The sequence below is a fragment of the Apiospora kogelbergensis genome, assembly GCF_038363985.1.
Source record: "Apiospora kogelbergensis strain CBS 113332 chromosome Unknown utg000001l_segment0_segment0, whole genome shotgun sequence".
In the NCBI taxonomy this organism is placed as follows: Eukaryota; Fungi; Ascomycota; class Sordariomycetes; order Amphisphaeriales; family Apiosporaceae; genus Apiospora; species Apiospora kogelbergensis.
Window position 1 is genome coordinate 5,693,154 of NW_027117418.1, and position 16,292 is coordinate 5,709,445.

A 16,292-nucleotide genomic window follows, 5' to 3' on the forward strand; every position below is an offset into this window, starting at 1 on the left:
TCACCACAGCACACCACAGCGCACCACAAACCACCACCACCGATCAATCCCTCCATCCCTCCATCCATCCATCCATCCATCCGTCCACACCCACATTTTCTCCAATTCTTCTGATCGAGGCCTAGACGTCTCAACGTGGTGTCTGTGTGTGCGTGCGTGTGTGAATGCGTGTTGTGCATGCATCAGAGCTGCTGCTGAACACCATTCGTCGTGATGCTGGATGGGTTTGGGTCCTTTGTCCACTGGCGTCTGTTTTCGATTTTGATAGGGTAAAGGCAAAACCCACTAGCTCTTGTTGTTGCTGGCTTGCGGGTGTGTGTGTGTGTGCGCGCCACCTAGCAAAGGTTGCCCATAATAAGGACCGGCCGTACATATAACCAACACCCCAGAGAAACCAAGGACAAAAAGAGAAGGATTGACAATGGACGATGCCACCACCATCGCCTCCGACCTTCTGCAAAAGCTCGGCCATCTCGAGCAAAAGGTCCAGGACCATCGCCAGGAAATGGCCACCCAATTCCAGAGGTACTCCCGCAGTCTGTTGGAGACTGCGACAGATCATGTCTCGGTCCAGGTCGAACATGCGATACGAGACTCCCTTCACAGATACCCGGCCATTAGCCCGGCCTTGGATCAGGCGAATCCCATTAAAAACAACACTACTTGCCGTTCTCACCCTCACGACACCAAGTCCACCGCCACTGCCGATCGTTCGAAACGCAACAAGGGCTCGCCGCCGCCAATCCTACCGCATACATCAGGCACCCCGGCTGTGGAGGACAGTCCCAGAAGCCCCCATGCACGCGAACGCGAGTTCCACGGGCTCTTCACCCCCAGCTACTTGACTTTGCTGGGTGCGGACAACACAAATAGCCGAGACACTCTGTCGCCGCCCACATCACCGCCCGCTTTGCCGCCGGGCCCGCAAACCCAGGAGACGGCGTCGGCAACGCCACTGCCCGCTAAATCTGAGCAGGACTCGCTTTCCTCATTGGCTGCTGTAACTGATAGTCGACCTACTCCAGCACGACGCCCTACTCAGGACACTATCTCTTCAAATACGTCGGACGATAGTTCCGTCAGGAACCGCAGGAGCGCACTCCGCCGGTCCTCGAGTTCGTCCACCTCCAAAACGCAAAGCCCCCGACGTGTACGGTTTGAGGTCGAAGGGGGCGAGGTTCTTCCTACAATGTCGCCACCCACGTCGCCTCGTTTCGCGGAGCACTTGCCGTCCCCTCTGGGTAACTCGGAATATGGCGACGAGGGACATACTTCTGGCACCATTGCTGAGGAAGACGAGGATAGCGTCGGCTTATTGGGCAGTTCACCTCCGAGTTTGCCAAAGAAAGTATCCAGCACGGACCGGCTGAAGGCTTTGGCGAGAACGTCGAACGAAGATACTTCCCAGTGGGCTGTGGTTGGTGATTCGCAGGATGCGGACGATGACGACGATTTATTAGTCATGGGGGGTCTAAAGCCGAGACTGGGCAAATCGCAATATAAAACCACGGCTTCTATGGGAGGCGGTGGACATGCAGGCCAACCTCGGATATCACAGCCGCCCAAGCTCGGGGACGAGGGCGACGACGCCCAGGAGACGGGTGTGGAACAAGTGGAGGATGTTGACGACGAAGACGGCGATTTACTGACGATGCCTGCACTGAGCTCGTTCAAGGGAAGGAAAAAGTTCTCTCCCATTGAGCCATCTCCACTTTCGGAGGCTGCCCCAAATACACCAAACCCAGTTGTAACCCTGAAGGAGCCTGCGGCAAGCGAGCCACTGGCATTGCATCACAACAACAGCGATAGCCAAGCAGAAGAGGAGGATATGTTTGACTGGGACTCCGATGAGACCGAGCCGACGTCGAAGACGAAACGGAATGGGGATGCTAAAGAGCCGAAGAAGTACCTCGAGGAGGAGGATGAAGAAGTCATTGACCAGGGAGAAACTCCGGCAGAGGAATCCCAAAATGAGAGATCGCCAACCACTCTGTTTTCGACTTCTCCTGCGGTGCCCATACAGAAGCCAAGCTCTATCCCCATGCAAGCTTCTACACCACCGCGAACCTCGGCAGCCTCGATCGGCTCTTTTCGAGGGCGCCCGTTCAGCATGTCTAGCGTCAAGGAAGGCGAGGCGATTCGGCGGGCCTCGGAGCTGGGGAACATGCAATCTTTTGTGGGGAGTGTCGACGGGCGCAGCGGATTAGACGAGTCATCCAGCTACCGACCAATCCGTGGCCAATACAGCGGAACCCCGAAAAGCTTCAGCGAACGGCTCATGATGGAGGACCTCATCGAGGCACACGAAGGCTCGGCAGACGCGAAGTCGGGCAGGCCAAACTGAGGCCCTGACTTGAGGGCGTTGCTCATAACATGGCGAGCTGTAAAATATTAGCACTGTCCTTATGGGTGCGGTTTTCTGTGTCATCCGACTGCCTAAGATTGGTAAATTCCGTTGGCGTTTGCATTGGAATTGCTCTCTTGAACCGTTAACACACCAACGCTGGGCTTTGTGATCCGGCACTGGCGATGTCAACAGGCGGGGCTTGGATGATCTGAGTTCACGAGACCAGCACGATATACCGGCGTATGGGCAAACGTGGTTGCAAACGGGGACGGTGGCCATAGTCTGGTATGCCATTGCGCCGCGAATTATGAATGGCGGGCTCTAGTGGCATTTGACTATTGTTCGACAACATGAGCCTGCCAGCCAGCATCGGATTGTCGCATGCATCACTTGTCACAAATGCTTTGGTGGGGGAAGGGTAGGGGAGAGGGGGGGTTCGAAAAGCGTGATTACTCGTGTCCCAGTGGGTTGGATTCGTCCATCATCTGGGGAATCGATACGTTGTCTTACGAAACGAGGTGCTGAATCCTTCAGCAGATATATGCTGTGCACATGGAGCTCGTTAAATCAGGACTAATTCGTAATACATAATTGAATTCGCGTCTTTCGTGCGCCGTTGCTGCTATAGCTTGCCTTACCCGACTCAAATGCTGCTCCTCTCCTCCCCTATTACTGCTGAAGTAAATCCCCTATCTTGACTCCCCGGCACAGAATGCGACGGTTGTCGATGGTGGGCAACCCATGTAGCTATGTGCTCGTTGCCGCCACTTTCAGCTTAGCGAAACCAACGTCGAACATGCACTGATGTCCCTACCTGTGACGGAGACCCAATAGCGCATTATCCCTGGGAACCAAAAAGCAACAACATAAACAAGACATCATGTTTCATTAGACAGCCAGGCACGGAGTGCACTTTCCTAGGTATGTAGTGTTAGAGCCGAGAAGCGTTATATTCCCCATGACGCCAGAACGCCGCGCTCGTGCAAATATACAAACACAATAAACCCCACTCCTCTTTGTTTAGTCCGTAGCATTCGCGATATCAGTGGCGATACCTGCCCCCGTGCCCCAGTCGATTTGGTCTGGAATGCCCAAGAAGTCCCACGAGCCCGCATCCGTCGTCGCGTTGTCGGGGGCCAGCCCGTTCTGGAACTGCGAGTACAAGCAGTTCCCTGCCATGTCCCACGCTGGCACGCCCCCGGCAGAGTCGAACCGTGCTCAGGCCCGGCGGTGCTGACTGTACCTAACGTCTGGCGGCTTCCGGTGATGGTAGGGCCCAGAGCTACACCACCGCTGTTTGTTCCACTGCCAGTGGATGGTGCGTGTTGTGTAGAGCCGACCACGGCGGGGGAGCCCGTTCGGTGCGGAAGTGACTGCATGGGAAAGAGAGAGTGCCGTGTACCTGGGCTCGGGTTGTCGAGGCGAAGGTCCCGAGGCCGGCAGCTCTCAGAATTAGTTGCTGCATTGTACAGACTAGAATCAGGTGGCGTTGAGTCTGATGAGAGGGACTCGGAGTATCCGAACGACCCGGTCTGGGCCCAGAGCGGACTTCCGTCGTCCAGCTCAGATGTCCCCTTAGCGGGTGACCTGTCCGGAGCTTGACGTTTACGTTTGTGGCTTGCGTGGTCGACTGGGCTTGAGGCTGTCTCGCTGACGGGGTCCCTGACGCCGCCGCTGAGACAAGCAACACCGCAATCCATCGAGTAGCTGGAAGCGTTCATCTTCATCTTCTCGGCAGTCACTTTAGGCGGCACTTGTCCGGGCACGGCCGGTGTTCCGCTATGTCGGGAGATTGCGGAGCGGACCAGCAAAGGGATATTGCAGTCGCTGGTTGCGAACTGCGAGGGTAAGAAATCTAACTTTGGGACATTGACGTAGGCTTTGAGGTCGTTGCACTCAATGTCTGCTACCACCTGCCTAAGGAATGAGCGGGTAATGAAATGGTCCCGTGATAGGGTAGACATGGTCGAGAGTATATAGTTGAGGTTATGTGTCATCCCGGAGGGCCCTGTCTCTTTGCAGTGATAAATATATACCGATGCTGCCGAGTACAATGATAGAGCTGCAAGGGGTGTTTTCTGGAACGAGGTCAGCGACCAAAGCCACGTAAAGATTACGGTGATAATTCAGGGCCATAGACTTACCGGGTGCGATTTTGTAGGCCCAATCGTCTTCATGATTTCGACGATCGCTTGGGCGGCAGTGAGAAGCCGGGTCTGACTGGCCTTCTTGAGGTGATTCGGGAGCTTGTGCCTGTCAATCTTATCGATGGCCGCATGATGTAAACAGATGATTGATGCGTGCAGATTGAGATTTGTATGGACGGCTGTACGATCACGGTAGTTGTCAGGAAGCCGGAATCCTTCGGGGAGAAACATGAAAGCGCTCGAAAGCTTGTTGTCAAGTTCACGATGCCTCGTCCAGTATCTCCCGAATTCATAATTCTCCGGGAAGTCGTCCGGCCTAGGCCGATGAACATGCTTGAGGATCTCGTTGAAAAAATGACAGATGACCACCGAGCTTGCGAAGCTACTATATGGGTGCCCCTGGAGAGCCTCGTTGAGGGTGCAGGTTTTGGCCACCTCGCCGTTACGGAACGCTGCCTCGGAGCATGGAAGATGCGTAGTCACCTGCACGACGCGTGTTAGAATGAAAGATAGCCGCTCCCAGTCTGCTCCGCTTACCTCGCTCGGATCTACAAGGGTAGGCCAACCAGTGGATATACTGCAGTGGCTATCGAGACAAAAAATCCCCCAAAAAGTGCGCCTTCTCTCTTCCAATTCTACCCAGTCTTTTGGCGGGAGGACTGTTGCAAATATATCGGTTAGCTTCCTGAGATGTGCAAGGGCAATGCTCGGCTAGGGATGGATTTGGAACTTGTGTGGTTGAAGCAGACGCCGGACCCCATGTTGCTCGACCAGAGTGGCCTTGTGCGTGGTGATACTCACTTGTTGGCGACATTTCGCCAGGCGCAAAGTCTAGGCGTTGCAACCCCATCATCTCGGCAAGTCGTACGGCGCGGGCAGCGCTCATGGCAGCTCTCGTGAACAACATGGTTTTTGCTTCGCATACCGCAATACAAGCCCAAGCCTGGGCATGTCTCACGGTAAGGAAATGCTCGCCTTGCCCCTGATACACCGTTAGCAAAGAGGACTTGGCTGCAGGAGAACTCGGCGTGACTAACCTTCATCTCATCTGCCTCGGCGTATTGTCTTGCACGTTGATAAAAGACTTCACTAGAGGCTCTGTACTTTTCATTCTCAAGAGCGGCGATGGACCAGATGGCGTACTGTAAGCACATAGGGGGCTTCATATGAGGTGGTGAGTAGAACTCTTGCAAGTACCGCTGTTGGTTTAGAATAGGGATGGTTTCAGACTGGCGCTGAAAAAAGGTTTGGTGACTGTAGGCAAATAAGCTGGGTGAAATCATCTTGGTGCTGACCAAAGGGGGGGGTAGACTCACAGCTCTTCCATAACCCCGGAGGGGGCGTTGGCTCCGATATGCCTAGACCGAGGAGTTCACCGCCGAAGAAGTCGCTGGTGTTGTTGCCGAATTCACCAGGCGCATCTGTCGAGAAGCTGAACGAGTACATGTTGGCGGCATCTCCCGGCACAGAGGCAGAAGGAACAGTGTAGTCCATCCCCTGAAAGAAGACATCTTCGGACTGTGACTGTGCCACTTCAGCGAAATCGAACTCGACAGTGGGTTCGTCAAGCATTTCTTTCCCAGGGGCGGACGCCTTGTCACTGCCAACCTCCTTGAGTAGAGTCTCAACCTGAGCTTTACAGGCACACATTGTCAGAAGGGCCTGGACGGTTTACACCCTGCTTCAGGGGCGAAGGTTGGGCTCGGGGGTGAGTCCGCCTACCTAGACGAGCCTCTAGCTCTTTCACATTGCGGCGCTTGAAGGCGGGCTTCCTTCTCGACTCGGGGTAGACACACTCGCCTCGCACCCTGACACAACGGGAGCAGGCCGGCTTCACTCGATTGCACTTGAGCTTGCGGGCACGGCAAGTGACACAAGCCAGGGCCTCGGTCGTTTGGTCATCAGGGGGGAGCCATCTGGCGGAGTAGGCATCGCTTAGTAATGCCCGTCTGGTTTGCTTGAGGGCGTAGGCACGAGGACTTGGAGGAGAAGCACAGGGCTGGAGATACACGGCTTGCACTCCCACATGAGGTCGTCTCCGATTTGCCGTCATTATCAACGTCGTCTTACTTGCTTACTTTGCCAGGCAACAGCTGCCTTGTGCTGCTTACCTAACTAGGCTCGGACAAATTGAGATGCTCAGACGGCCTGATTTTGGTCCGAAGGCCGAGCAGCTGATAATCCGATAAGGATCTATGACGGCTGCTTGATACCATCACCATCGAAATCAGTCGCCTCGTTCAGGAAAGTCGCAAGGCTGCTGCTGGCTTTCCGCCTGCTATGCGTATGTATTGCAACTCCTGTCAGCCGTTCCGTTCGGTCTGGAATCATTGGACGACGGCTACAATGGTCAACGGTTCATACGATTTCCGTCGGATGGCGATCATTGCTCGCTTGGCCATTGTCCACGTCCTGTCGGCACACCGTTATGTGACGCAAGCGCTAGATGTGGTAGTACGTTGTGTATAGATTGCATCCCACGCTGGGCCGGCCAATGACTGTCCAAGGTTGGCCCAGCCCGGCCGGCTCCAAGTGGGCGAATGGGCCGAGTAGGTGAAGCAGAGTACAAGTATACATCTGCGAAAGGGCCAAGGGGTGTATACCAATAAAGATGGAGGGAAAAGCAGGTGGCAGCACAGCATCTCTCTTACCTGTCATTCTCGGAGAATTTCAATCGATACTACCGTGTTTTCGACAAGGTTGGCTGTTGCTTCGCTTGGGCCCATCCCCGAAACTTCCTTCGATGACAAGACCCAGAAGCCAGACGGGGAAGCAGTCCCGGGGCGATGCGCCTTTTCCTTCCCAAAATCTACGAACATCTGCCGAAGACACAGACCCTCCAGGCTCGGCAGCCTGCCAATCCGAACGGGACTGGGACTGGGACTAAACAGGGGTCAAGGGCACCGAAGATACCGCCGATGCACTCAGTAGCTGCCAGGCAAGAGAGAGGGGGAAAGACGACGTGCATGTCTGTAGATCCCTGTGGGAGCCAACGCTGATGCCAATCAATTCGTTCATACAGGCAGCAAAACAGGCACCGCCCTGGGAAAAGAAACTTCACAGTCTTTCACTGCTCCACATCCGAACCCTGCCTTTTGTATCCATCGCGTGCTATCGCAAATCAGAACATGTACATGACATGCCCGTATGTCTAATGTATAGTCGAGTTAGTCGGCGTCCTTCGTTGCAACGCCGACATGGTTCCTGCCGCACCTAAGTGTGGCTGTAAGCCGCGCATTCCCGCCATAGCCAGCACCTATTCGTTTCAAGAGCCTAGACTCTGCGGCCCGAGATGCTCAAATCTTCCATCATCTCCCCCCCCGTCGTGTTTCACTCAGGAGGAGGAGCTTGGGGGATGAACGTCGACAAGGATATACGATGATCGTCTTGAGCCCTTGTCGAGACGACGGGCATGGATGATCGTGAGGGATGATCGTTTTGACAAGTCCTGTCCGCCTTGTCAAGATTGCTCACTCTAGACGTGTCATTTATTGTTAGGTGTCGTACTTCAGGGGACCGGCTGGCTTCGGTCTCCGTTCCGGATCGATGTCCCTGGCTGGAGACTGGCCTCAACTTCAGGGCTCATGCCTGTCATTCAGACGAGGCGTTTGTTCGTCCAAGTAGGCGGCCAGTGGTTAGTTAGCCCATCTGGCACATCACTCTCCAAGGCTCAAATGGCATTGCTACCCTACGTCGTACCAGCCCGCTATACCCATCAGAGCAATAGCAATATCCGATCACCTACAGATGAGCTCCCGGGGGGTCGTAGGAAATTAGAGTAGTACAGTAGCAGTGCATCTGCTGCGACTCCATGCCGCTGCACCTGAGAGACTGGGTCGGATCGTCTACATGCATATGTAAGAAGTCAGCAGCCTCCCATAGTAGCCCTGGACACGATTCAAAACTCTGGCCATTGTGTGTGCTAGCCGGTCCGGCAAGGAGTAACCATGCATGTATGGCAGGCAAATCACCGAATTGGCGTCTTTGACAGTGCCGTCTTCGAGCCGACTATCGTTGGGAGTACCCGCGAACCTGTTGGACGAAACTTATTTACGGAGTGTGTAAAGTTCGGGGTACGTCCCGAGCTGTTGTGCAAGGTTTTACAGTCAGGGCCGGCCAGTACTCGTGAGCAAGAGGTTATGAATGGCCAGGCCCCTATCACGCCCATCAAAGCAGCAGCAGTAAATCCTGGCAGACAAAACTAAATACGCAGTCAGACATGCACAGCAAGCGTTACCTGTGACCATTAAAGAGAATCACTACCAGAGGGTGGGTGTAGAGTTTGTATTTCGCCCCCTCCCCCCTCTTCCCCTCCCCCAATATGCTTTGGAATACGGCTCCGACAGGAAGGCCGAGCCGCATGCTTCCTTTGAGGCGTGAAGCTTGCTGATGTCCTGGAGACGAATGGACCAGATGATGGGCGGTTGGTTCAGTTGGCGGACAACCACGGGCGAAGGCAAACTAATAAGAGCATCCCCCTCCTATCGCCGCGATGCTTGGACCGCGAGCGGGTGAGAGTAAGTTGAGTCGAGTGAATGCTTGACACATATGTCAACCGAGACATTCATCTATCACAACAAATTCGTTGACAGCTGCCTCGGGCATGGGCGGAAGGGGAGGGGATTCTACGTGCCTCCACATGCATGTACAGACGCATAGTACACAACCCACCGAAAAGGTGAGCAACTGTCGCGTCGTTAGATTTGTAAACCATGCCGGCATGAATTCAATTGGCATTCTCGCCATCCAATAATCAACGCCTCCGATGCCCACAGCATATGTGAGCCGTGGACAACGCCGGTGCTTCTCAACAACAAAAGCAGCAGCAGAGGGTCCTTCGTGGCCATGGAAAACGGCCTTGCCTCCAAATCCCTTGCTAGTGGCGAGGTAGAGCTACATGGACTCAGGCAGGTAGCTACACCACTTCATCCGCACCTGATGGTCTCACATCTTCTAGTTTGACGGGCTGTACACACACAGACGCACATTATATGCCTGTCTTCTACGGCATTCCCTCATGGTCCGCTGTCTAGAATCAGCTGATGCGATCCTCCTCCCCCTCTGTTCCCCTCCCTGAAGCGTCTCGTGCGCGGGTGTCTGTGTGGGTGGCTCGGTACGTTGTCCAAAATGTCCAGCCCGCCAGGTTGGCCTTGCGTGAGTGTCTAGACAAGTTGGTGTTTGGATTGGCTTGGGTCAGAGTGGTGATTAAGCGCCGCTCATGTCACTCAACACCACCGAACTTCCCAGCCTCCCCTCGCCCAACGGTGCCGCCGCCCGCAACGGTGGTGCATGATCAGCCCCAAGAGGCGTGTGAGACCCTGCGAGTGACCTGCAGAAACGGACAGTAGCTGGAAGTAGCAACAGCAGGAGAGTTTGGGTTGGCCGAAAGGTTAAGACAGCCACGAACGACCCAAGCAGAACGCCAAGATTGGGTTCCTTTTGGGGGAGGTGCTCGTCCTCTTTTCCTCTCTTCGCTCTCCCCCGTCACCGTTCCAACCGACACCTGACACACCCCAGCTTGGCCCGTCGTTGACCCTTTTAGAGCTTTGTCGTCGACTGGGTAGGTGAGACCCTTAGAAGTCTAAAGTTAGAAAGTTAGACAGCACTAGTGCAGCACAACTTTGTCCGAAAGGAGCCGACGGCGTGATTTGCGGGCTAAGCTGAAGGCCAGATTGGGATGATTACCGGGCGAGGCGGAGCAGGGCCTCAGGGAGTTGATCTCGATGTCATCTCGGTCCTAGGAAGTCTGCAAATTCAAATCCGCTGGCTGGATGGGAGATGGTCCGTATCGACGTTACTCGCTTCTAGCGCCAACAACGAATATTCTGGCAACTCGGCTCTCGTACCTGCAGGCACTCCTAACCTGTTCTATCGTATCACGTCTGTGCGATGAGCTGGAAGATAAAGACGCGCTCTGGGAGTGCTTTGTCCTGCGAGTAATCTGTTGCTTGTCTTGCCCTGACCTGCCTGTCTCGCCCTCCATCCTCGATTCGGCCTGATAGTTCCAAGACAGGTCAAACATGTATGGGAGAAACTTAATCTCGCAAATCTTGTTGCGACAGCTGCAGTAGCGCTTGATCCGTCTTGGAAAATGACATCCCAGCTATGAGACCATGGGGATCAACGGGCTGCTCATCGTGCAGCTTATCACCTATGACGCACCAACCGAATCCCAGCGTGAAGACGTCGATGATGCTTTCGGGCGCAAGTCGGACTTATCTTCCATGCTATGTAGTACTCATGCATGTGCCTGGTGGCCCTAAGTTACCGTTGTCGGCCTATCTAGGTAACATCAGAGAGGCAAGCCTCGTCCATTATCCTTCGCCCCCGTGGTAGTCGTGATGGTTGAAGCGGGACATTTCTAGATCATCGATTCGTGGTCGGTGCTTGCCAAAGGACACAAGGTTGTATGGCAGCGATAGTTAAGCAAAGAATTCGAGAATGAGTTTGATTTCACTCGATTGAATCGTTTATGGGTATAATACTACTACTACCGAATAATTCCTGGCTTCGCTTTCTCGCTGGGAACTCGCCCGCTGCCTGCCATCATTATTGGCTCCTCTCTAAAAGAATACTCCCCGTTCCTTCGCTGTGAGCGGTAACGCCCTTCTACACCCAATCCCCAACCGTATGATGTATATGTCCCATCCTATTTTTGACCACCCCATTTGATGGTTGCGTATACATTGTTAATCCGTAGCAATAAAAAACATAGCTGAATATAGCCAGACATAATAGTCGTCGGTCGGTTCGTTGCCGGCATCAGGTCGACATATGCGAGTACTCTGACTCGGCTTCCGTGTCTAAAGAATATAAAAGGGGTTTGTAGTAATACATGCCATAAGAGACAGAATAAATGACGAAGGCGAGGGATAGTGTTTAAATGCTGCCACGTTTGAAATGGCTCGACCCTCTTCGACGGGTCATGCCATCTAACTCGACATCGTCAAAGTTACTAGCTTCGCCGTCGCTTAGTGGGACACTGTTGCGCTTAGCGCCGTGGTCATAGTCGGCTCGCTCAGTGGATGGTAGCACTTTGCCATCACCGCCTCGACCAGACATGGCATCTGATTCGGCACGGGCGTTGTTGATCATGGTAGGCAATTGACGCCGACGTGCGTTGATGAACCAGTTGGAAATTTGGTCTAGTTGGGGAGGAAGAGCGAGTTAGTTTCGATCGTCTGGAACCCAGTCGGGGACAAACTTACTCATCTGCAAACCAGTCTGACGCATCAGGCTTTGTTTTTCGTCCTCAGTTGGGTATGGGTGGTGCAAGTGTGCGACAAACCAGGCGCGGAGTTTGTCGGTTGTTTCCTTGGGCAAATTCCCCCGACGTTTTCGTTGTTTGTTGTCCCCACCCATTCCCATGCTGTAGTCACCCATCCTCATAAAAGAGTCTTGGAAGTGGTGGTGGCCGTACGCTGCCGCCGAAAACGGCGCCCTGTCAAAAGGGTGTATGGACCCAACCGATAGAGATTGTACCCTGGACGGGTGGTAGCTACCGTAGCCACCGTAACTGGGTGCCCTGTATACGGGAGCCGGGGCCTCCATCGAAGGCCCACTGGGGTGGCTCACCCGGGGCCTCATGGACTCGTGCATGTACTCGTCTCCGGACTGGCTGCGAACCCTATGCATCGGCGTCGAGTTCCGTTCAAAATCCATGCGAGGTAGGCTTGGGAGAGTTGGGCGTGCTTCAACTCGCTCACGCACTTCCATGGGTGCCGGGGTTTGCATGGAGGGAAGTGCTCCACTGGGTAGGTACGGACTCGTCCTGCTGGACGAGGGCCAGGATTCTTGTGCAGGCCTCGGCATCGAGCGAGACGGAGGAGATTGATGCATCATCATTGGTGCCCCTGGGTTGGTATAGAGCCGGGGAATTTGGCTTGCCCGCTCACCCTCCCTGTCGTCTTCGAAAGAAAGCCTTCGCCTCTTGCTGCTGCAGTTGGGAGAGTGTATGTATTCTGGCGGCGTCATAGCGCCGGCTGGCCCGGTCACAGGCGAAGTTGTGGACGACGGTGTTCTGGCAGCCCCGTCATGCTGGACTCGTAATTGCAGCTCGGGGAAAGCCTGGATATTTGTTAGCGTGCACTATCCTGCCGGATCAGGACGGAGCAGCATACCTGTCGAATAGAGGGCAAAGCGATCTTCTCCATGTTGTTCCTTGACTGATGAACAGGCTCCGTAGAGCGAGTCTCCTGCCACGCGAACTCACGATGAAAGCCGGTGTGTTGATGAGGGGCGGGCATAGTGAGAGTAGACATTTTGTAAGTGGTTGGCGAGGTATCCAAGTTATGTATCTCTGGAAGTCGTCGTGGGGTATATTCCATGCCCCCAGATAGTCAAAAGAGTCCTGAAAACCGGCTCTCGATGCCTGTTGCGGATGTGAGTACGGGTAGAGCACATGGGCCGAGGCCTCATAAGGGTGCCTGGGTGCCTGGGTGACAAAGAAGCTCTTACCTCAGACCTGAACCGGCGGCAGAGGTGACTCGAGTGGTGAGAGTACCGAAGGGTTCAGCAAGCTGGGAACACCCGGCGTTGGATCACCGACTGTTTCCGAATGCAGAAGGCAAGAAAGAAGCAATAGTCGTGGTTATGGCCTGTTGGGTTTGTATGCTGTGTCTTGTCCAAGGAGGGCAAACAATGTCAAAGCTGAAAGAGAGTGTCGAGTAGAAACCAAATTACTCGGGTGTTGGTGTGCAGTCCCGAGGGCTTCGAAAACGAATGAGGGGCCCTAGTCGTCGATAAACCAAGCAAAGACGGGTGAGAGGCTGTTCCAGAGGGTGGTGAGGCATAAGCAAGCACCAGCAGTCGAAGTAGTTGCAGATGTCCGTCTTTTTGTAAAACGAGAGGAGCTGTGACCTCTGGAGCCGGTCTTGATGTTGTGGGTCAACGAGCAGACGCACAGATGAAGTCCCCCAAATAGGCAATGACAGAGAGTTCGAAGACGGAAGGAACAAGCAACGCTCGAGATCCAAATCTTAATATTTTCTAGTCTCAAGACGAACTGACACAAAGACAGCCTCAGACGAGTCCCGTAAAGGTGGCCAGCTAGAATCTGGGCAAGGAACGGTTGAGGTGAGCGGAAACGAAGAGGCGTCTTGAACAGGTAGGAGAGGCTTGGGATGGCTTTTCAATGTTGGAGTTGGGAAAGAAAAGCCCCCTTCCGGGTGTGGAGAGACGGTTTTGACGGGGGAGGAACTAAACCGTAAAGAGCCTGACCATGCGAGGCATGGGACAAGGATGACACTGAAGTTCAGGAGAGCGAGAGAGAGGGAGAGAGTGTGAAAGAGTAAGGACTACCGCGGTCATCATCCATCTACCGGCTGTACTTCCAGATGAATAGAGGAGGGAGAAAGTCGTGGTGTGTGCGAGCGAGTGAGAGAGTAAGTACTTTGGCGACGAATGACTGCATCCCCACAGACGAAGGCCCCTGATGCCTGTGGCGTTCCCTTTGTGTGGACAACGACAACCGGACTGTTGAGACTTGCCAGGCATATGCTAGGGCAGTCAAGATACCCAAGCGTGGGCATGATTACGGGGCCCAAATCGAGGTCTTCCTGGGTCCTGGGCAAGGGTACGTACGGTACCTTGACTGGAGGAGCGGTGGGAGTGGGAAAAGACACAGCAAAGAGGTGTGGAAGTGAGGTGGATAGGGAGGGGGGTGTGGGCGTGTGTCGCTGGGGGTGTAGACAGAAGACCGACACAGACAGACAGACAGACAGACAGACAGACAGGCAGGGCAGAGGCGGCCGCTACCTAGCTGGCTGATCGTAGCTTCGTAGGTACGGTACCGGCATGAAAGTAAGTGGACGAAGTGACACGAAGGGCCGCTAGAGAAGTGTAGTATGCACCAGCAGGGGTGTAGGACCCCGGACCGCGACCGTTCTTGTTCTGATCCAGATGTCCAGATGAAATTGCCCGATGGAAGGATGAAGTTACCGGGGTCGACCCTAGTCAGCGCTTTTGTGGGCTGGGCCAGAGAAGTGGGTGTGAGGTGCATGCGTCTTTTCTTCTACATACTACAGTACATACATGCCTAGCTTAGACTGCTTATTAGACTCGAATCGTCGTCGTGGTGGTGCTTCTGGTATTTCGAGCAGGTGCGTGTGCCTGTTCTAGGCGTTCCGACGGTATAGGCGGCCAAGACTGGTTGGGTACCACGAAAGCATGCCCGAATGCGGTAGGTTACTTGGAGAATACTACGATGGCCATACTCACACGCTTAGCAGTCAAGTCAGGTGCAAGAGGCTAGTCAGGCGCGGGCAGCAGTAGCACTACATAGTCCCCCATCATGCTGTGTGCGTGTGTTATTCCCGTTGCACCAATTCCAGGGGGGTAAGTCATGGGCCGACTATATTATTGCTTGGGCGAGTATGTATGTGCTGGGCGTAGGGATGAGAAAAGAAAAGCCAGGCCAAGCAAGGCCAAGCAGAGCAGAGCAAAGCAAAGCAGTAGAAGCAATCCATCCTTACGGAACCGACAACCCGACCGAACAAAGGAACTCCAACTCACTGCAGGCTGCCGAACCCAGCAAGAAGGTTTGGCTTGGTTTGCCCAGCTTGCTCGGTGATGCAAAGCGATGCGATGCGATCGATAGGCCAAGCACGTACATTACATTAATTACATGGCACAGCTAGCTACATTCTGAGCGCTTTAGGTCCCACCTACCGAACAATTGGTACCGACATAGCAAAGGCAATTCATTTCCTCTTTCGGTGAGTGGGTGGCAGCAATGGCGCTGTTAGTTCATCTGCTACCCGAGAAATAGACTCGGGAGAAGACGTTATGAGCCAACCCTACCCTAAGTAACAGCGTGGGCGGGCTCTGATGCATTGGCATGCGGCGCTCTTTCTGTAGCTAAGGTTTGGCTGGAAAGGGTTGTTGCGAATGTCGATAATGGATGGTTGCTATTATTGTTGTTGTTGTTGTTGTTGTTGTTGTTGAGAGGTCACTGCGGTTGCATTGCACGGCCAGCTAAAAGGATCACCATGTGGTGCCGAATCTACACTAACAACAAATCTTCTTCAGCAAGAACATAGCATGATGTCTCAGAGGCTGCAGATGAGCTAGTTGAATGGTGTCTCTGCCTGAAGACGGCACGCATGCTGGCTTATTTTGTATTCTGCTCCCCGGCGCAGTCAGGAGAGCACAGAGAGAGAGAGAGCGCGAGCGAGCGCGCGTAGTCAGAGCACGAGGAACGCAGCCAGGGAGGATGCTTCGACAACGATCGTCTTTGACGTGATTGATCATCTCGGAATTGAGATCTGAATTTACCCCGGCGCATACATCTACATACTGTACGTAGAACGACGACAACGACGACGCACCCACCCAGGAAGCCGGCCCCAGTATGTGATCGGCTATTTGATTAATGCCTTACTTATGCGACCGGTACTGTGGGTTGGGCCCGGAAGTCGAAACGCCTGACACACCCGATCTGGGAACTGCCACCACTTCGCGGGATATGAATGATATTGTGAGGATCATTACAACGGCACTCACTGCCTCTTGACGATTACCGAATGAGACGGTGGCATGTTTCGGCTCTACCACCGGCCGGTGGACGCTAAAGGACTGCGGCTATATGTGTACATAGGAGAGATATGATAGCAACCTCCTGCCTCCGCCACCAACCAGTCACCAGCCGCCAAAGGCGCCATGCGCGCCAGCCTTGGTCCGTCATTTCGAGAACCTGAGGCGTGGCAATGAGGGTGACGAATTCGCGCCTGTAACAACTACGTCAGGTCTGCCAAGTGACCGAAGAGGTACGGGGGAGGGGGATCGGACGAGAAAGAAGC

The 16,292-nt window shown here is 54.2% G+C and overlaps 3 protein-coding genes across 3 annotated transcripts; 1 reads left to right on the plus strand and 2 right to left on the minus strand.

The window, feature by feature from the left end:
• Positions 1–421: 421 nt before the first annotated feature.
• Positions 422–2,344, plus strand: PG998_001836 (uncharacterized protein; the record flags this gene model as incomplete). Its single annotated transcript, XM_066868654.1, has 1 exon — positions 422–2,344. One exon carries the CDS (start codon positions 422–424, stop codon positions 2,342–2,344), a length of 1,923 nt encoding a protein of 640 aa, XP_066737069.1.
• A 1,023-nt stretch (positions 2,345–3,367) lies between these two features.
• Positions 3,368–6,547, minus strand: PG998_001837 (transcription factor SEF1; the record flags this gene model as incomplete). The annotated part of the gene is made up of 8 exons (XM_066868655.1): positions 3,368–3,534; positions 3,591–4,425; positions 4,492–4,977; positions 5,032–5,153; positions 5,296–5,476; positions 5,532–5,763; positions 5,825–6,128; positions 6,217–6,547. 8 exons carry the CDS (start codon positions 6,545–6,547, stop codon positions 3,368–3,370), a joined length of 2,658 nt encoding a protein of 885 aa, XP_066737070.1.
• Positions 6,548–11,373: 4,826 nt separating this feature from the next.
• Positions 11,374–12,755, minus strand: PG998_001838 (uncharacterized protein; the record flags this gene model as incomplete). The annotated part of the gene is made up of 3 exons (XM_066868656.1): positions 11,374–11,639; positions 11,703–12,561; positions 12,615–12,755. 3 exons carry the CDS (start codon positions 12,753–12,755, stop codon positions 11,374–11,376), a joined length of 1,266 nt encoding a protein of 421 aa, XP_066737071.1.
• Between the last annotated feature and the right edge of the window lie 3,537 nt (positions 12,756–16,292).